The following is a 22,145-nucleotide window of genomic DNA, read 5'->3' as shown; positions in this document are numbered from 1 at the left end:
AGCCAAGAATATGATAAAGATCTACATAAAAGGTTTGGTTTTATTTTTTTAAATGTTTTGGCCAAAGTGTGCAGCATGCAAGATCGTAGTTCTCCAACCAGGGACTGAACCTATGCTCCCTGCTTTGGGAACAGAGTCTTCACCACTGGACTGCCAAGGAGGTCTCGAAAAAGCTTGGTTTAAACGCTTGTGTGTGTGTCAGGGTTGTGTCAGTGTCATTTTGTACTTACTTATGTATATATGAAATATAATTTTTCCTTTTATTGAAGTATAGTTGCTGTGCCATATTACATAATTACAAGCATGCAATACAGTGATTAATAATTTTAAAAAGGTTTTATTGCATTTATGGGTTTCCTTCATAGCTCAATATGAACAGTATGAAAAGGCAAAAAGATAGGACACTGAAAAATTAACTCCCCAGGTCGGTAGGTACGCAATATGCTACTGGAAAAGAGTGGAGAAATAATTCCAGAAAGAATAAATAGACGGAGCCAAAGCAAAAACAACGCCCAGTTGTGGATGTGACGGGTGATGGAAGTAAAGTCTGATGCTGTAAAGAGTAATATTGTATAGGAACCTGGAATGTTAGGTCCATGAATCAAGGCAAATTGGAAGTGGTCAAACAGGAGATGGCAAGAGTGAACATCAACATTTTAGGAATCAGAATGAAAATGGACTGGAATGAGTGAATTTAACTCAGATGATCATTATATCTACTACTGTGGGCAAGAATCCCTTAGAAGAAATGGAGTAGCCATCATAGTCAACAAAAGAGTCCAAAATGCAGTATCTGGATGCAGTCTCAAAAACGACAGAATAGGGAGGGGGGTTCAGGATGGGGAACACATGTACACTCATGGCTGATTCATGTCAATGTACGGCAAAAACCACTACAATATTGTAAAGTAATTAGCCTCCAACTAAAATAAATAAAGTAATTTTTTTAAAATGACAGAATGATCTCTGTTCATTTCCAAGGCGAACCAATCAATATCACAGTAATCCAAGTCTATGCCCCGACCGGTAATGCTGAAGAAGCTTAAGTTGAACAGTTCTATGAAGAACTACAAGACCTTTTAGAACTAACACCTAAAAGAGACATCCTTTTCACTATAGGGGACTGGAATGCAAAAGTAGGAAGTCAAGAGATACCTGGAGTAACACGCAAATTTGGCCTTAGAGTACAAAACAAAGCAGGTCAAAGACTAACAGAATTTTGCCAAGAAAACGCATTGGTCATAGCAAACACCCTCTTCCAACAACACAAAAGAAGATTCTACACGTGGACATCACCAGATGGTCAATACCAAAATCAGATTGATTATATTATTTGCAACCTAAGATGAAGAAGCTGTATACAGTCAGCAAAAACAAGACAGGGAGCTTACTGTGCCTCAGATCATGATCTTCTTATTGCCAAATTTAGACTTAAATTGAAAAAAGTAGGGAAAACCACTAGACTATTCAGGTATGACCTAAACCAAATCCCTTATAATTTTACAGTGGAAGTGAGAAATTGATTCAAGGGATTAGATCTGATAGAGTGCCTAAAGCACTATGGATGGAGGTTCGTGACATTGGACAGGAGGCAGGGATCAAGACAATCCAAAAGAAAAAGAAATGCAAAAAGGCAAAATGGTTGTCTGTGGAGCCTTACAAATAGCTGAGAAAAGAAGAGATGTGAAAGGCAAAGGAGAAAAGGAAAGATATACCCGTGTGAATGCAGAGTTCCAAAGAATAGCAAGGAGAGTTAAGAAAGCCTTCCTCAGTGATCAATGCAAAGAAATAGAGGAAAACAATAGGATGGGAAAGACTAGAGATCTCTTCAAGAAAATTAGAGATACCAAGCGAACAATAAAGGACAGAAATGGTATGGCCCTAACAGAAGCAGAAGATATTAAGAAAAGGTGGCAAGAATACACAGAAGAAATATACAAAAAAGATCTTCATGACCCAGATAATCATGATGGTGTGATCACTCATCTAGAGCCAGACATTCTGGAATCTGAAGTCAAGTGGGCCTTACGAAGCATCACTATGAACAAAGCTAGTGGAGGTGATGGAATTCCAGTTGAGCTATTTCAAATCCTGAAAGATGATGCTATGAAAGTGCTGCACTCAATACGCCAGCAAATTTGGAAAACTCAGCAGTGGCCACGGGACTGGAAAAGGTCAGTTTTCATTCCAATCCCAAAGAAAGGCAATGCCAAAGAATGCTTAAACTACTGTACAATTGCACTCATCTCACATGCTAGTAAAGTAATGCTCAAAATTCTTCAAGCCAGGCTTCAACAGTATGTGAACCGTGAACTTCCAGATGTTCACACTGGATTTAGAAAAGGCAAAGGAACCAGAGATCAAATTGCCAACACCTGTTGGATCATCGAAAAAGCAAGAGAGTTCCAGAAAAACATTTACTTATGCTTTATTGGCTAAGCCAAAGCCTTTGACTGTGTGCATCACAACAAACTGTGGAAAATTCTTCAAGAGACAGGCATACCAGACCACCTGACCTGCCTCTTGAGAAATCTGTATGCAGGTCAGGAAGCAACAGTTAGAACTGGATATGGAACAACAGACTGGTTCCAAATAGGAAAAGGGGTACGTCAAGGCTGTATATTGTCACCCTGCTTATTTAGCTTATATGCAGAGTACATCATGAGAAACGCTGGGCTGGAGGAAGCACAAGCTGGAATCAAGATTGCCGGGAGAAATATCAATAACCTCAGATATGCAGATGATACCACCCTTATGGCAGAAAGCGAAGAAGAACTAAAGAACCTCCTGATGAAAGTGAAAGAGGAGGGTGAAAAAGTTGACTTAAAACTCAACATTCAGAAAACCAAGATCATGGCATCTGGTCCCATTATTTCATGGCAAATAGATGGGGAAACAGTGGAAGCAGTGACAGACTTTATTTTAGGGGGCTCCAAAATCACTGCAGATGGTGATTGCAGCCATGAAATTAAAAGATGCTTGCTCTTTGGAAGAAAAGTTATGACCAACCTAGACAGCACATTAGAAACCATAGACATTACTTTGCCAACAAAGGTCCATCTAGTCAAAGCTATGGTTTTTCCAGTAGTCATGTATGGATGTGAGAGTTGGACTATAAAGAAAGCTGAGTGCTGAAGAGTTGATGCTTTTGAACCGTGGTGTTGGAGAAGACTCTTGAGAGTCCCTTGTATAGCAAGGAGATCCAAGCAGTTCATCCTAAAGGAAATCAGTCCTGAATATTCATTGGAAGGACTGATGATGAAGCTGAAACTCCAATACTTTGGCCACCTGATGTGAAGAACTGACTCATTTGAAAAGACCCTTATGCTGGGAAAGACTGAAGGCAGGAGGAGAAGGGGATGACAGAGGATGAGATGGTTTGATGGCATCACCCACTCAATGGACATGAGTTTGAGTAAACTCCAGGAGTTGTTGATGGACAGGGAGGCCTTGTGTGCTATAGTCCATGGGGTCGTGAAGGGTCGGACACGACTGATCAACTGAACTGAACTAAACTCCATTTATGGGCTTCTTTCATAGCTCAGTTAGTAAAGAACCCACCTGCAATGCAAGAGACCCTGGTTCAATCCCTGGGTCGGGAATTTCCACTGGAGAAGGATAGGCTACCCTCTCCAGTATTCTTGGGCTTCCCTTGTGACTCAGCTGGTAAAGAATCCGCCTGCAATGCAGGAGACCTAGGTTCAATCCCTGGGTTGGGAAGATACCCTGGAGAAGGGAAAGGCTACCCACTTCAGTATTCTGGCCTGGAGAATTCCATGGACTTGATAGTCAATGGGGTTGCAAAGAGTTGGACACGACTGAACAACTTTAACTTTCACCCCATTTATAGTTATTATAAAATATTAGCTACATTCTTCATGTTGTACAATATACCCATGTAGCTTATTTTATACTTAGTAGTTTTTACCTCTTAATCTTCGACCCCTAAATTGCCTTTCCTCTCTGGTAACCACAAGTTTGTTCTCTCTGAGTCTGCTTTTTTTGTCATATTTACTAGTTTGTCGTACGGTTTTAGATTCCACATATAACTGATATCATGTAGTACTCATGTTTCTTCCCTTGGCATCATGCCCTCCAAAGCCATCCATGCTCCTGCAAGCGGCACAGTTTCATTCTTCTCTCCGGCTGAGTAGTATCCTGCTGTGTGCACGTGCCACACCCTCTTTATCCATTCATCTGTGGACGGACACTGAGGCCGCTTCCACAGACTGGCTATCGTGAATGATGGCGCTATGAACACTGGGGTGCATATGTCTTTTTGCATTAGTGCTCTTGCTTTCTTTTGGATATCTACCCAGGAGTAGGACTGCCAAGTCATAAGGTAATCCCACTTTTAGTTTCTTGAGCAACCTTTTCCCAAAATACCTTTGAAGAGACACACAAGAAGCTGGCAGTGGTGGCTGCTTCGGGGAAAGCAAATGACGGCCCATCATAACACTTCCTTTTCCCCGCATGCCTTTCGTTTTTCTTGAAATTTCTTCCAACATGTGAAGGCACTATCTTCTTCAGAATATTGATCATTTCAAATGCTAAAGTCTGTATTAAAAAAAAAAATCTAAACAGCTACACTTTTATAGGCAGTCTATACCTACTCTTTTTTTGGCAGGATATACAAGATACTATTAGCAGTGGGTTATCTCTGGAAAGAGTCATTTTTACGGCTCACCAATGAAACACTGGCTTTCTCTTGGGCATGACGAAAAGTTAGTAAGTGGAAAAATAGTGTTTAAGTATATACTGAATGAAGGAATATAAATGGCTTTTTATTGCAAGCAGCAGTGAAGCCATGATCTCTGCTGCACGTGTAGCACACTCCCATACATGGAAGAGCACCGTGTCCTGGTCCAGGGATTGGGATTCACCTGGTAACTACTGCCTCTGTGGCTGCATCAACTGAAGAGCAGACTCAGATGATCTCAGGGAAAAAAGTCATTAATTGAGCCTTCACAGGAAAGCAGTGCTTCAAAAAGTGCTTCAAAATTATAGTGTTCTACACCACAGCCCCTGCCAATTAATACTTCCCACAAATCCAAATGAAAGAGAAGACATTCAAGTGGTATTAAGTAGTATTTTACTCTTAAGAACATTTGTAAAAGCTTAAAACAATACAGCCAAGGGCTGAAGCCAGCGACCTTCTGCAAATTTAGGCAAGTCACTTCCACCAGGAAAGTGTCTCAGGCATTTAATTCCAATTCATCTTTGTGCCTAACACTTCGTGAAATGTCAGAATTCTTAGGTGCTAAGCTTGCAAAACATGTTACAGACTCATGTGTAATTTTAAGTGTGCAAATATACTTGGGCAAGAAAGCAAATCCATTTTAAAGCAAGGTAAACTGTTCAAATTATCATCCTAAAAAGTCAAATATTAAAAAAAAAATCTTTCAACACAAGGATGCTGGGTTGCTTTGTCACTAGTTATTGTCTCTTGCTCATTTTGAAACCAAATGCCACACTTAATTAATTAGCCAGCAGATTCTCATCCTGCCTGCGCCTGAAGGGGAGAAGTGGCTTTATGAAAAGACTCCCTCAGGCTCTATTAGTGTCCTAATCAGACGGTGAGGAGTGGGGGTTGGGGGGAGGGTGTTGGGATCGGGACAAAGCAATCAGTATAGAAACACTACCTTCAGAAAGCACAGGACTTGGGCCTTCTGGATGAATTGAGTGCTCCCAACTATATACTAATCCACTCCAGTGTTCTTGCCTGGAGACTCCCAGGGACGGGGGAGCCTGGTGGGCTGCCGTCTATGGGGTCACACAGAGTCCGACACGACTGAAGCAACTTAGCAGTAGTAACTATATACTGACTGTTGGGATTGTCTGGCCACAGCTATTCCTACAGGGTCCTCCACAGGAAAGGCAATGGCACCCCACTCCAGTACTCTTGCCTGGAAAATCCCATGGACGGAGGAGCCTGGTAGGTTGCAGTCCATGGGGTCGCTGGGAGTGAGACATGACTGAGCGACTTCACTTTCACTTTTCACTTTCATGCATTGGAGAAAGAAATGGCAACCCACTCCAGTGTTCTTGCCTGGAGAATCCCAGGGATAGGGGAGCCTGGTGGGCTGCCATCTATGGGGTCGCACAGAGTCGGACACGACTGAAGCGACTTAGCCTCCACAGGAAAGAAATGTTCCATCACTCCATGACTTGCCTAGCTGATCTTGCAAGTCCTCCTATAAGGTATGCTGCTAAGTCACTTCAGTCGTGTTCTACTCTTTGCATTCCCATATACAGCAGCCCACCAGGCTCCCCCATCCCTGGGATTCTCCAGGCAAGAATACTGGAGTGGATTGCCATTTTCTTCTCCAATGCATGAAAGTGAAAAGTGAAAGTGAAGTCGCTCAGTCATGCCTGACTCTTAGCAACCCCATGGACTGCAAACTACCAGGCTCCTCCGTCCATGGGATTTTCCAGGCAAGAGTATTGGAGTGGGTTGCCATTGCCTTCTCCCCTATAAGGTATGGATTACATTAAAGGGGGAAAAAATGTGGCCAATGTATCAGCTAACTGCAATCAAAAGATGGAAGGCCTATCAATTTTCAAAAGGGCAGAAAGGGGGAGATTATGCAACCTACAGGTTGGCGAAGTTGACAGTGACCCTTAAATAAAACCGTACAGGTTATCACAGTTACTAAACACTTAGGAAAAGAAGTGATCGATTTAGAAGTGAGCATGGGCTTACAGAACACAAGGCATTTCAGACCGTCTTTCCTTGGAAGGGAAACAACAAATACCTAAGTGATAGCAAGCTGTTTGTTAAGGTCTCCTAGGATAAACATGTTAACCAGATGGAGAAATGTGGTCTGAATAGAGATACAATTAGGCTTGATTTAGAACTGGCTGGATTTGAAGTGGGTCGAACCGCTGCCAGCAGGCTGCTATTAGCCTGGAGGGGGTCCCTGTGCTCTGGGACTCCATCACCAGACATAGATAAGGTCTAGAAAGGGATCCGATAGTTCAAAGGCCAGAAAGAGCAATGATCATTGTGAATAACCGCAAGGACATAAGAAAGATTCCAACAGCCTGCAAAAACTCATCAAACATAAATAAACTGACTTTTTAAGGTGACAGACACAATACTTGGGACTCTGTTCTTTTCTGTTCAGATATTAAGATTGGTGAAAAGGACTTTTCAAGTTTTGTTAAAAGGAGGTCTGTGAATCAACACTGTGTGATGTGATTATCAGAAACAAGAATGCAATCTCAGACTATGATAATATAAGACTAGATAAGATCTAGAACAAAGGAGGTGCTAAGCTTACCCTTGTGCTTGGTGCAGACCGAACTGGAGTCTGTGCTCTTGGTGTGGGACTACTCTTTAAGTGAGGTCCTAGACAAACTTGGAGAGAGCTGGGATATGAAAGACCAGGATGGTGCAGAAACTGGAATACTCATTATCTAAGAAATGGTCAAAGGACCAAGGGGATCTTTCCTGTGAAAGAGAGAGGAGTTGTTTGCAGTTCTTTAAAGTCCCCAGGGAGATGATGGCGGATGTCAGAATCCTTTCTGACACCTCAGGGCTTCTCAGAAGGGGGCATGTTGCAGTCACTGGACAGGCTCTAGCAGAGGCTAGATGACCGCGTGCTGGGCACCCTCTCGTGGGGCTGGTGTACTGACTCTACTGGGCATGCATGATGCTGTTGGCCCAGCATACTTGGCCTCTCCCTCTAGTTACACACCCTCAATTCTCCTGCATGAGTCCCCCATTTCCCGAGGCTCAGTCTCCTAGTTCTTGAGCCCCATGCTCTTACTACACAGGCGCAGCTGTGACTTAGGTTTGGCCAGCGTATTACACACCCTGGCCATGGTGACTGGTCCTGAGAGGACCAAGCTGGCCTCCACCTACAAGAGTTCTGAGAGGCTAGGAAGCAAGCCCAGAGCTGCTGGGGGCCCTCATATCACTGTGAGGAACACCCCGGAGGAGGTCAGGGCCTACACAGAGATGGAGAAGGGCAAGGCAAACCACTCCAGTATCCCTGCCTGGGAAATCTCATGGACAGAACAGCCTGGCAGGCTACAGTCCATGATTCCAAGAGTCGGACACGACTTAGCAAGTAAACCACCAGCAAGTGGTCCTGAGGACAGACTCGGAGCCACCTGTGTCTACAAGCTGACCTACGCCTGGGCCTCTCAGATACAGGCGACTAGGACCCTTTCAACCCAGGAGTTAACATTCCACAGACCTAGACAAAGAGGGAAATATAGCTAAGAAAAGGTAAAGGATGTGGCAAGTGCATAGACCCGGAGTCAGAGCAAGTTTAAATGAAAGGGAACAACTGAAAAATGGTCAGGGAGAGAGGAAAAAGTATTTGGAACATAGGCAAATGGGCAATGTGTAGACCTTATTTGGACTCAAACAAAACAACTGTTTAAAAAAAAAAAAACCAGAAACCTCACGAGAAATTGAATTACTGGCTGGATGTATGCTGATATGAAGGAATTACTAGATTTTTAAGATATGATATGATATTGTGGTTATTTTTTTTAAGAGTTACCTAGTGAAATGTTTAAGAAGGGAATGATAGGATGTCTGGGAGTGGCTTCAAAATAATCCAGTTGGGGTGAGGGGAGCTGGTGTCTGTGAGTTGATTATTGTATGTGGGTGCGGGGTGTGCAAGCCAGGGGGCGGTCCCTGTACTATCATACCCATCTGTGTGATGTTAGAAGTTTTCCATAGTAAAAGGTTAACAAATAAATAAATGGCAGGGGGAATAGGCAGAGACCAAGATCTCTCCCCTCTCCTCTGCCAGCTCAAAAGTGAAAATAGAATCCACTCAGTAAAACTGAGGATGCAATTAGTCAAAGAGATAGTCTAGAATCATACCCACATTCAAAGACAAGGATATGTCATCACGTCAACAACTGACAAAGAATGATTATAGTCCTAGTTAGAAACTGAAGAGAAACCAGATTACATGATAGGTTATTAGAAGCAAACAGCCAGGTGTTGAAAGTAAAGAAATACAAAGAAACAAAAAAGGCTGAGGATCCTTCTCTCCTGTAATCTGAGTAACTATTTTTAAGAAAAAAATGGAATGGCATAACCGAACACCTGGGGTACACATTTCAGGGACTCTGACGATGTACCAGGTACTGTTCGAAACAATTTTCAAATATTAACTCATTTAATCCTTAACAACACAACCCTATAAAGTCGATATGATCATCTCCGTTTTACTGACCAGGAAAGTAAGAGACACAGAGTTAGGTAATTTGCACCAAAGCCACATTGCTAGAGGGTGATAGAGATGAGATTCAAATTTAAGAAACTCCATCCAGAGTCCATTCTTTTATTCATTGTGCAACAGATTTTAAATATCCACTTATAATGGGGGTATTTTTGAAGGTCTGTGGGTTTAAACACTTTTTTAAGTTGCAGTCAAACTCGTGCCCAAAGGTCAACAAACACTGCCCTCAGACTCTGCCATTCAGAGCTCAGAAGTCTACCCTGTAATTTTTGCCTAGTGCACGTTGTTCTGCCCAATCTTTATTTTTCACGTCAAATCCCCCCAAAAATGAGTAACAGATGAGGCAGCTGTGCTGTAAGCCACCACGATCAAAAGAAAACTGTCTTGACCTGATCATGTATGAGGGGTTGCGGGAGGGGGGCGGGAAGGCAGCGTCTTCTGATTTTAAACACACTCAATCCATTCAGATTTTTATTCCAGGGATATTGACCAAAAAGGACCAAAAAAAAAAAAAAAACTGATTCAGCTGGATAAACTTCTCCTAGGAAAACAAAGCAGGAAACTCTATCCCTAGAACAGCAGAACTGACCACACCCTATTTTATGACTACTCAACAATGCTCCAAGATAAAAGCATTATTAACTGTGGAAATATTACTTGAATTACCTGTTAACTGATGTCTCAAAATAATCTAATGGGGAGTGAGTAACGGATGTACTAGAAAGGAATGCTGAACTTTAAGCTTAAACTTTTTAAAAAGGGTTTTTCTGAGGTGTAGCTCATACAAAAATCCATTGTGTATCTGGTCCAAGAGTTATATGACCAGCAAGCAGCACAAAATTTATGCTTGCATTTAATCACAGATGCCACAGAACAAAAGTTTCCATTACAGGCTTTCACTCCAGAGTAACAGCACTCAAGCAACTTTCAATTACTATACTTCTTACTTGTCATAAAGCATAAAGCACATGTTTGAGATTTCACTAGAAGTTAGAACCACAGTTTCTGAAAAACCTCATAAAAGGGAGGACTGATTTAGTCCTAGGATCTCTGCAGGATACCTGAAGTTCAATTTTGTCTTTGAACAAAAGCACGAAAGCAGCCCCAAGGCTTTGCATAGGATGAAGGGGAGTTGGGGGCACTTCACTGGCTGATCTAAAAAAAGCCAGATCATTAAAAGGCCCTTAGAAACCACCACCATGGAAAGGCAGCAACAGAAAAAGAGTTCTAACTCTCCTGTCTTCCTGGCAACAGCAAACGTTTTAAGCCGTTAAACCACCTCTATCTTATTTCAGGGTCTATCATGCATATCTAGAGTGAATCCACTCGGAAAGTGATGTGTTGAAAGAGCAGTTTAGGCTCCCTCCTCTTCCCTGGAGAATGTTTGATGTACACACTTTTTAAGATTCAATTTCTTGAACAGAAAGGACCGAGTTGAATTTAAGAGAGTTCAGCTGTGCACTTTCATCCTCAACACTGTGACCCTGATCTATTAATAATAATCGGTTCTCTTTGCATCAGTTCTCTAACTCAAACATACTCTGAAAAACTAAAATGCTTAATACCTACTGATGACTAGTTGCTGCAAAAATAACACGCATATAGTTTGAGTTCCTTGGAAGAAAGACGCTAGAGAAACACAAATTATTTAGGAAATATAAAACGTTGGAAGGATAGGCCTGCAGACAGGAGACTGTTTTAACAGACTGAGATTTTTGTGCATGCGTGCACGCTCAGTCCTGTACAACTCTTTGCGACTCCACGAACTGTAGCCCACTAGGCTCCTCTGTCCATGGCATTTTTCAGTCAAGAATACTGGAGTAAGTTGCCATTTCCCACTCCAGGGGATCTTTCCAACCCAGGATTGAACCCGCTTCTCCTGCTTTGGCAGGCAGATTCTTTGCCACTGTGCCACCTGGGAAGACATCTCAAAAAAGGAGAGGCTTGTCTTTTTCTATTTTTGAGCACAGAATTATAGGGCAATGGAGTTACACATCTACTTGCTTGTGGAAGTGCTCTTGAAAGCATTCATTAAGAAACAAAAACAAAAACACCCACATACTGTGGGTATATACAATTATGCAATTCAGTTAGGGCCTAACTCTAATATTAAATGTTAAAATCAAGCTAAGTACTCATGAAACTGCACATTCAACTCACACAATGTGGAAAATACTGTTTTCAAGTTACCAATCTCAAAGTTGCATGCGACCATATTATTACTTTCTGTGACCATATTATTCAATCCTCAGAACCAAAACACTGATCATCTTTCCCTTCCTTTGAATGGTTTCTGTCCTCAAGAAGCTTACAGTTGGACTTCCTTGGGGGTTCAGTGGCCAATGCAGGGGACATGGGTTTGATCCCTAGTCCGAGAAGATTCCACATGCAATGGGGCAACTGAGCCTGTGGGCCGTAACTACTGAGCCCACGCTCTAGAGCCCACGAACTGTAACTACTGAAGCCTGTGCACTTAGAGCCTATACTCCGCCACAAGGGAAGCCACCATAATGAGAAGCCCACACACCTCAACAGAGCAGGAGCCCCTGCTCGCCACAACTAGAGAAAGCCCATGTGCAGCCCGCGCAGCCACAAATAAATAAATACATTTTTAAAAGGAAGAAGCTCTAGAGTCAAATTTTAAAAAACCCCAAACACACACACATGAGGCTAACCATGTACTAATGAGGTTAACCATGTACTCCATCTACGGATGCTCACAAAAGCATCCCACCTAGAGCAGAAAGACACAGGAAAGTTAATTAGAGCAAGGAAACCAGGGCTGATTTTAGAGAGATCTAAACTCAGCCACGTGAGAGAAGATATTACCCAGGTGGGAGATGAGGCAGAAGAGGTGGGGACCATGTTCCAGAGTTTGGACTTGACCCCAGAAGCTATGAAGAACTACTGAAGAATTCTTCAGCAGAATGACAAAATCAGAGTTGTGTTTTTGAACTTGTCTTTCCATTCTGGAAACAGTCAAGAGCAGCACTGGATCTGTAGCCCAGTACTTATCCATCAGTTCTTTGTGACTGGTTCACGACAGGGCAGGTACAGCAGCGGAGAGTGTGTACCTAGAATGGTTTATAGCAGGTCGACATTCCAGCAACATATAAGCCTGTGATCTTGTCTCATCTTGTTGAATAGGACAGAGACCAATCTATGTGCAAAGAGCCCATGGAGGAGGCTGCTGTGGACCAGGTGAAAAGTGAACTCAAGCAAGGGAAGGAAAGAAAGGGTCAGAGCTGAGAGCTGTGACCGAATCGACAAGGCTCGGAGCCTTTTTCGATGGGAGCGGTACAGGAGAAATCAAGGATGACTCCTGAGACTCAAAACCTCTTAGTCACTTTTTAAATAATGGCAAGACGTAAAGGAACAGTATGCAAGAGCGTTGTCAAAGTCAGGATCAGCAGAAAGATTCTAAACTCAAAGCCATTTTCTTTGAGTGCCTTTGAATAAGCATAATGGTAAGTTAATGAAATACAGAAACCTAAGCACCCTGGTGGTTAACACTGAGCACCGTTGGGAATTCAGAACGTGAAGAAAGAACACATCCTATGCCAAGCCTCCTCTCCGTTTCCCCCCGAAACAAGATCAACAGTAAGGAGCCCAAACTAGTTCAGAATGGGGCCAGCCCTGGGGCCCCAGGTCCTCATAGGAAATAAAGAAGAACCGCCGCTTCCACGGCCCTCCCTGCCCGCCCCCCCCCCCCGACTGAGGGACTTGCTCACCCCCCACCCCAGCTGTATACAATACAAAGCCTTCTTTCTCCAATTTGCTCAGATATTAAAACAAGGCCTCAAACCACAAGGCACAGTGATAAAAAGGGGGTGGGATGGGGGGGAAGAAATGAGTAAATTAAATCAATGATTCTAACCTCAAAACCCACTGCTTTCCTCTGTGCTCTGGTTCACTCCCAACCTGTATCAGAAGAGGAATCGATCAGCAAGAGCTGTGGACAGCCAGTGGGTCAGGCCTGAGCCACTAACTAAAAGATGAGTACTAAACCCCAAATGGCGACAGGTCTGAACAAACCTATCCTACAACATTCCAGAGCTGGGAAGGGAGGCGGCTCCGAGTTAGGGAGTGAGGTTTCTACAGCTCCGGGACCGGGCACCATCCATTTCCCACGTGAAAGAGCAGTAATCCTGCCGCCCCCATGCCGCCCAGATTTGAGCAGCCAGGATCCGCAGAAGACACGCCTAATGGCTTTGGCAAACCACAAAAACGACCATCCAAGTGCATAATTAATCTCTCTCAAGAAGGGTGCCCCATCATCTGAAAGCTCTTATCCTTTATCATGCCTGGCTTCCCTGCCTGGCTGTCTCAAGTTTCACTGGCAAATACAAGTACGAAGCTCAGTAAAATATCAGCACAATCAGTACTTTCAGGGACGTTGTTTCTAACATTTGTTTGCTTTTTTTTCATTTTTCTATATCTTTCTCCTTGATTGTAATCTCTTTGAGAGTGATTCTTGATCGGATCCTTGTATGCTTATAAAAGTCATTTATTTGAAAAGTTAGAAACACACCTCATCACAGTTTTGTGAGTATGTAATGTGATATATACCAAAGGCTCACATATAAAATGAGTGACTAAAAAGTTCACGGCCATTTATTAACAAATAATCATTGCTAGCACTTACTGAGCATGCATGATACACCAGGCACGTGTATATTATCTTGTATAATCTTTACAATAATCCTGTAAGGCGGGTCCTGTTGTCATCTTCATTTTACCGGTAAGGAACTTGAAGCACAGAGAGGTAGCGTAACTTGCACAAGATCACATAGCTAATGAACGGCAGAGGAAGGATCTAAATTCAGGCAGATGGACAAGAGTCTGTATTTTCAGCCACTACACTAGATAGCTTCATTAAGCAAAGTAGAAAAACAAGATTTAAAAATTCTTTACAGATAATGGAATGAGGAAAAAGCCTCTCAAGGAAAAGTGCTCCTATTATTTTAATCAGACTGTTGTCTTTTATGAGATGGATCCTGGAAACACAGTCAACAGAGGGAGCTGTCCTGGCTGGTCCAGACTCCTTATGAAGAAGGCAGAAAAGTCCAGTGTTCACAGCCGTGCCTTTTTACCATCTTTTATCACCTGCAGAGTGGTGTGTCAGTGTTGCAGAAATCATTCTCTTGGTGGCTTAGGGTGTTTGATTAGAGGGAAGAAGAGTTCGGAGAGATGGAGCTGTAAGACTGTCAGGAATGGTACCAAATCTTGGCCCATCCTAAAAGCCAAGGGATTGAGGTGAATTCTAAGCCAAGTCTCTGACTCAGTCTGAACCACAATCACCCAGAGCAAACAACCGACACAGGGTACAGGAAGATACCACTTGCCCTGGCTGAAGAGGGTGGACCAGAGATGCTAGACCAGAACCCCCGACTCTGACACTCCCCTGCTCCAACTTTCTTGTCCGCTTTCTGTGGGGCAGGAAGTTCTAGGACCAAGCCAGGGCCCAGCAAACCTGTCCAGAGCAAGACCAGTGGTACTGCATCTTTTCACATCAGGGCGCACACCCTGATCAAATGTTTTCCATCAGGCATCCAGCCCAGGCATAAATGGGCTTCTCTGGTGGCTCAGTGGTAAAGAATCCACCTGCCAATGTAGGAGACTCAGGTTTCATCCCTGAGACTTAGGTTCCATCCCTGGGTCGGGAGGGTTGGGATGATCCCCTGGAGAAGGAAATGGCACTCCAATATTCTTGCCTGGGAAATCCCATGGACAGAGGAGCCTGGCAGGTTATAGTCCATGGGGTCACAAAGAGCCGGACATGACTTAGCACACATGCAAAGGAGTAGATCAAATCCCCAAAGTCCAAATGTTCACCATTTTCCAACTATTCATCACATTTTCTCTCCAGAAATCTGGAAAACGTCTATTAACAAAACAAAAAACTAACCTACTTATTAAAACAAATCTAACTGCCTTAACTTTAGGATTATATGTTTCCTGACAACAGAACTCTTATGAAAGCACTCAAAGTTCTATTATCATCTAATAATTTCTACACAGCTATTTATATGTGTGCTGGGAAGCCAAAAAATGAAGCTTCAATTACCTTTGCACTGACCACGAAAGCAAGCAGAAACAGAACAATGTTACATAAAGAATTTTTTTTTTTTCAAAGATGCGGGAATCCTATTAGCTGGTATTCTCTCACAGTTTCAATCAAGGTGAGAGAAGCCAGGCAAAATGCAGTTTTAACATATATGGTTATCCCTGGACTTTCTTACTAAATAAGGGGGAAATTAATAAAAGAAGAAAAAAATACCACACAGCATTTTCTTTCCCCACCATAATTTTTCAATTTTCTTTAGAGAAATGCCAGCCAATAACTAATTAGAACCATATCCTTTGTTATCCCAATGGGAAGTATACGAATGCTTTTAAGAATAAATGTTAATGAGAACTTGAAAAAAATTAGTAATCTGGAACTTTGGTTTCCCTTCAATGTAAAAACAAAATCCTTTCCTTTAATGCTATTTTTATCGTTGGGTGAAACAACAGGGACAGGGTCCATCAACAAGAAGGTAAGTGTCCACTGAGTCAGTACCCTGAACTGGGGGTGTCCTGGGTTTTTCACTATTATCACAGAATTGGCATCACAAGCACACAGATTTCTCAGCACCCCGATTTCAAACAAGAGAGACAAAAACTCAAAGTTACAGAAAAGGAATGCTTTTACATCTCTTTGGTTTCAAGGGAGAGAATAATTTCTTCCAAAGTAAGTACACAGCTGTTATAATTTCCAAGAGTATGTTTTCCATAAGAAACCCAGCCGGATAGGGCCTTTTTACCTGGTATGTCACCATGAAAGAGAATGTTACTAGGATCAAATCTTAAGTTGCCTATTCACGAAAATCCAGGGGCAGAAACTACCTTCTCAAAAAACGGGACTGGTTTTGAACTATAGAATGTGAGTCAGAAAAACTCCGAGCAAAAAATAAGTTGGTAAGATGCTAACACACCATGGTGAGGGCATGTGCCAGCAAACTGAAGTGCATTTTCAAATCAGGGTCTGCCCTCATCTTGGTGGAAGGAACAGGTCCAGGCCGGGGTCACAAACCACTTTTTGTGTGTGTACGCAAAAGGACTTGGTCAGACATAGTGAAGCAGGCATGGCTTGTTGTCGCTATTGTTGTTCTTCAGTCGTCCAGTCATGTCCAACTCTTTGCGACCCCTGGGACTGCAGCATGCCAAGCCTCCTGTCATCCTCTGTCATCCCCTTCTCCTCCCACCTCCAATCTTTCCCAGCATCAGAGTCTTTTGTCACGTTAAATATTCTTTTTGAAAAAAAAAAAAAAGGTTTAGGCATTTTCATAACATCTCAATTTGCTCCTTTTTTTACTATCCAGAAAATGTATTTCCATCACTTACGGGGGAAAACATAACAATAGGCCTTAAGTCTGTAACATTTTACCATCATTCTGTATTTGCAAAAGCTAGAAATAATTTGTAATGCCCAATAAGGACAGTACTTTACACAGACTTTGGTCTACAATAGATCTAGGCCATAATAATGAAAACATTTCTTGATAAATCACTTTCTGGACATTACTCCTCCCCAAAAGGATCATAAAAACTACCACTGAGGAAAACAAAGGATTCCCATGCTTTAAAGCAAAAAAGGACTGGCTATTCCTATTCCTGCACTGTACCAAGCAGATAAGTCAAATATGGGCAAGATCATCTAAAAAGTGGTGAAAACGCAAAGCGTTGCCTCTGTGTGGTTTGTGAGACCATGTTTTTCCAATGCTAAATTTACAAACTCTATTTGTTAAACTGTGTTTCAAACATTGCTTCTGTGGATGATTTACTTGAGACGTATGGGGCCACAGTATAAGCCTTTTACTCTCACTAAATCTAAATCATGCTTCTCAACAAGATTCTACAGGCATTAAAGAAACACATGGCATGCCCTTACCATCCTCCGGAGTGGAATCTAAACGCTCCCAGCAGAGCCCTTCTGTCCACTCCATAAACAGAGATTCTCCTCAGGAAAGAACCCCGCTGGATTCACACGTTGCAGCAGGCATACTAATTAAGCAAGAGCGCTCCAAAACTTTTTCTGTTTCGATTCATGGCAAAATTTCCTGAATTCGTTTTATTAAAACAGACATCTTCATCCAACAGACACACTCAAAAATCCAAGCTAATTTCAGCAGCAAACTCGGGGGAGAGGAGGGGTTGAGAAGTTGACAGAGGAGTGTAAATTTCCCCCATTCTCATTCTTCTGGTCAGTCTGCACTTAAGGAATCGGTTCAGCGTTTAATTCGATGCCAAGACACCAGTGGCCCACCAACCAAGCCACTAATAGCCACATGGTCGGGTCTGGTCCAGTGCCCGGGAGGTTTCAGGAGGGATGGCTGGCTGGACAGCCAGACAATGAAAGACTCCCTGGTGGCCTCTAGTTCAGTCCGAGGGGGGAAAAGGGGGAGCGGAGGGAGGGCAAGGGGAGACGACCAAGCTCCCTTCTCGCCCAAAGCCACGGTCAGCGGCCGACACCCCCACCCCAGGGCTCCGGGGGACCCGCCCTCGGCCACAGCAGGAGGTAGCCTCAGGAAAGCAGATTTCTCTCGGAGAGAGAGGAAACTTCCTGGTTCGGGCATTATGGGTAGGGGGCCGGCGCCCTCCCCCCCACCACAGGTAGCCGCGGGGAGTCGAGGGCTGAGGGAAGGAAGGGGCCCCCTCCCCGCGCCTCAGCCCGGGGCTGGGGGTCACCGAGTCCGGATCCCCGACCGCAGCCACCCGCTACGGGAGGCTCCCAACATGTGGGGACCCGGCCCTCGACTCCCCAGGACATGAGTCAGGGTCCCGGGGGCCGAGGGGTTTCAAACTTCCCCAGCGGGCGCGGCCTGGCATCGACACCGAGTTGCCGCCGCGGGAACCCCGATCCAGCAGGGTCCCGGGACGCGGGGCGGGCAGAGGCAGGGGACGCTGAGGAGCGGCAGGGGAAGCGCGTGCACTACAGGAGGGGGCAGCGGGGGCGCCGGGGGCCGCGAGGACCAGCTCCCGGGAACGCGCGACGAGGCCGGCGCCGCTCACCTTCCTGTGCTTCTCCTTGTAGGGTAGCGCCAGCCACGGCATGTCCCGCACGAAGTCCTGCCATTGCCGCTGGTCCTGATCCGAGGACACGAAGACGATCTCCAGGCGGCGCCGCGGCTCGGGCTCCGCCGACGCCCCGGCCCCCGGCCCCGGCCCCGGCCCCGCCGCCGCGTCCCCCCGCAGGCGGCCGTAGAAGGCGGCCAGACTGGCGCTGAGCTGCGCGCAGGGGGCGCTCAGGCTGCAGCCGAAGTAGAGCCCGAGCAGCGAGATGCCGCGGGCAGCCAGCGAGTGCACGTCCACCTCCTCGCCGCCGCCAGTCACTAGCTTCTCGCCCAGCAGCTCCTCCAGGAAGCCCGACATCCTGGCCCACCGCAGCCCGGGCTCGCAGGCACCCGGGCGGGCAGGCGGCGGCAACACCGCTCCCTCGGTCCGCGCGGCGGGCGGAGGCGGCAGCTGCTGCGGCGTCGGCGGGCACAGGCGGGAGGGGAGCCACGCCCACGGTACGCCCACGGCACGCCCCCTCACCACGCCACGCCCCCTTAGTAGCCGAGCTTGCCTCCCGAGTACTGGCTGCGGCCGGCGGCGCGGGCTCCCGCCGCGTAGCCGAAGTGCTCCCGAGATAGCCCCGGCGAGAAGGCTGACCCGAGACTCTCCGGTCTGTCGGAAATGCCTGGGACCTAAGTGAAGCAAGCAGAAGGGGCCGCTGAGCCAGGCTTTCCGAAGCTGCAGTCCGCGCAGGCCGGGCTTGGCCTCTCCCTTCCCTCCCATTTCCTCTTCGCTCCCGAATTCCAAATTCTCTCCGGAATTCTCCAAAGATTCCCACCCGAGTTCTCTTATCCCTCCTTGTTCTTCTTCCCTGCACTCTCCCTACCCACAGCCTATCCCGCTGGCCGTTTGTACCCCCACTGATCTCATAATACTTGTAGGGCTTAACCGTCTTCACACAATGTTAACTTGGTCCGGCTAGGTCTTGCTGATCTCTCTATGTACGTTTTGTGTTCTCTACCACAAGAGGCCGGAAGCACGCCACCTCTTGTTTCTTGCGTAGCTTCTGATCCAGTGATGGGCACATGGGAGGGAATCCATAAGTACTTGTGGGTTGATCGCAGGTCGCAGTGTGGATTTCAGTCCCCAGGTCGCCGCGGTCATTCCTCACCAGCGAGTGGCTTTCTTCCATCTCCACAAATATAGGCAACAGATGCCGCGGCATCTCTAAATCGATGCTGGCTGCTCTCCTGAAACGGTTCCATAGCTTCTACCCAAGTCTGTTGATAGTTGAGAGAAATTCTATGGATTTTTTTTTTTTTTTTTTTTTTTTTGCCAGCTGGCGAGATGCTACCCTATGCTTAAACTGAACCTGGATTAAACAGGTGGTCTGTGGCAAGTCTTCCGGCCTCCCCCCAACACATACACGAAAAAAGAAAAATTATACCATGCCCACTAGCAACGGAGGAACAAGAACGTGCCAGCTCAACCACCAACAACCCAGTGAAAGAAAAGAACACCCCTCTCACCGCCCTCCCCCGGCCCTTTGCAAGTTATTTCTTGGGCATCCACCGCCATCTAGTGGAAGGATCAAGAAAAGACAGGGATACCAGCAACCAGGCAGAATATTTGTATTTTATAGCTACTTTCCACACACACACACACACACACACACACACACACACACACACACAAATCATAACCCGCTTTACAAGAGTTCATTTAAACCTCATAACATAACCACAAGCTTTTTGGCACAAACATAAATTTTAATGCCTAAGGTTCCCAGTTTTTCTGGAATAGAACAAGGAATTCTACTGGTTCTCAGCTCAGTGAAATGTTACCACAGAAACTGGTGAAAGAGGTGGAGGTGGATACCACGGGTGGACTGGCAATCTCTTGAATGATAGCCACTTTCTCAGTATCCACCTAACACTGCTGCTCAGTTCATAAGTAGGCTCTTTGGATTGAGGATTGCCTTTAGGCAGGCGAGAACCCTATGACAAAGGTGAATTCTGAGTTCATTCTGAGTGTCCTGGCAAAATTCTGTGTGACTGCAGAGACAGTATTATTACCAACACATGGAAAGCATCACTTTTTAGTGAAAACATATAAAAGCCATTAACATAACAGACATTAATTTGTTAGATATCTTTTTGAAATTCTGGAAATGTCCGTGGGTGGGTTGCATCAGATGCGATCCAGAGCATGTAAGACAGACTTCTATACCCTGATGCTTTCAAGTGAACGCTGAAGAGATGTAAGAGGACCATAAGCATCTTATTGATGCCTAGAGACAAAGTATTTGTTGCGGAGGGAGGTGAGGAGGGAATTTGGGGGATTGCAAATGGGGGGAAATAGTGAAGTCATTATTATAGTACTTAACTCTGGTATACTAGGTGCAAGTCTGTATAAAAAGGTGGTTTGTTCAGCATTTTCCTTTTATTATTTTACAGGAAAGCACTTTCCACTGGAGTGTGTCCAAACCAGCATCTGGCACCTGGGAAAGTGAGAGTTTGAACATACTGTGCATGAAATATAAATAAAATTTAGAGAATTGTTGGTGCAGCAGGCCCTGGTTACATGCCAAATATTGCAGCTGCCTTTTAAAGGGGTGTGGAAAGAGGGGATTTGCAATGGAAATGATTCCAAAATCATAGTTTGAGTGGGTGTTTGTTATAAGAAGAAGCCTGAAGGACTCTCTGGGCTTGTCAAAAGCACGCTCTCTGAATCTGCAGTTCAAGAGACCCACTTAAAGAAAATACCCCTACTGGTATTTAGCTAATTATGTCACATGAATTTACTGGCTATTCTGCAAACTATTATTGTTTTAAAATATGTGTTAAGGAACCACAACATGCCTGACATTTATATCACATACACATTACAGAGTTTTCCTTTTGAGAAATTGCATTCTAAGGCATGTGATATCAGACAAAGCATGCACTGAACAAATACATATTTTTAATCTGTAAGATTCATGAATCACATTCCTTGGTCTTCAGGACTAGAAGCATACGTGCACAAAAATGCATCTGTGTTGGGACATCTCTGGCAGTCCAGTGGTTAAGACACTGTGCCTCCACTGCAGGGACACAGGTTCGATCCCTGGTCAGATAATTAAGATCTCATTGCCACATGCGCCAGGTCAAAAAAAAAAAGATGTATATGTACAGATAGTTACTGATACATTGGTGAACTTAAAAAAAGACTGGAAAACTGGAAAGAGCCTAATTATGTATCAATGAGGAGGAATAAAAGATGGCACATTCATCATCTGGAATACAATCTAGTCACTGAAAAGAATTAAGAAGATTTCTGTATACACTGTATCAGTCTATGTTCGCCAGAGAAAGAGAACCAACACAGAGATTTGCTACAAGAAATTGGTTCACATGATCGTGGAGGCTGAGAAGTCCCAAAGTCAACAGTCAGCCATCCAGAGGCCCAGGAAAACTGATGGTACAGTTAATTCTAGTCTGAGTCCAAAGGCCAGAGAATCAGAAGAGCTGATGGTGTAAGTTCTAGTCCCTATTGAGTCCAAAGGCAGCAGGAGACCTATGTCCCAGTTCGAAGGTAGGTAGAGAAAGTGAATTCTCCCTTACATTTTCTTCTATCTGGGCCTTCAACTGATTGGATGAAGCCCGCCCACATTGGAGAGGGCAACCTGCTTTACTCAGCCTACTATTTCATGTGCTGATCTCATCCAGAAACACCCCCACAGACATACCTATAATAGTGTTTAACCAAATATCCATACCCCAGTCAATCTGACACGTAAAATTAAGTATCACAAGCGTCAGTTCAGTTCAGTTCAGTTCAGTCCCTCAGTCATGTCCAACTCTTTGCGACCCCATGAATTGCAGCACGCCAGGCCTCCCTGTCCATCACCAACTC

The 22,145-nt window shown here is 44.7% G+C and overlaps 1 protein-coding gene across 1 annotated transcript in view; it reads right to left on the bottom strand.

The window, feature by feature from the left end:
* The window catches only part of NXN (nucleoredoxin), a 159,691-nt gene extending 140,942 nt beyond the window's left edge, over positions 1-18,749 (bottom strand). Inside the window, exon 1 of the mRNA XM_018064367.1 lies at positions 18,264-18,749. Within this exon, the coding sequence (XP_017919856.1) occupies positions 18,264-18,623 (360 nt within the window). The 5' untranslated portion in view covers positions 18,624-18,749. The remainder of the gene's footprint in view (positions 1-18,263) is intronic.

Source organism: Capra hircus, chromosome 19 (genome assembly GCF_001704415.2).
Source record: "Capra hircus breed San Clemente chromosome 19, ASM170441v1, whole genome shotgun sequence".
Lineage (NCBI taxonomy): Eukaryota > Metazoa > Chordata > Mammalia > Artiodactyla > Bovidae > Capra > Capra hircus.
The sequence above is the reverse complement of the archived record's forward strand: the minus strand, read 5'-3'. Positions and strand labels throughout refer to the sequence as shown.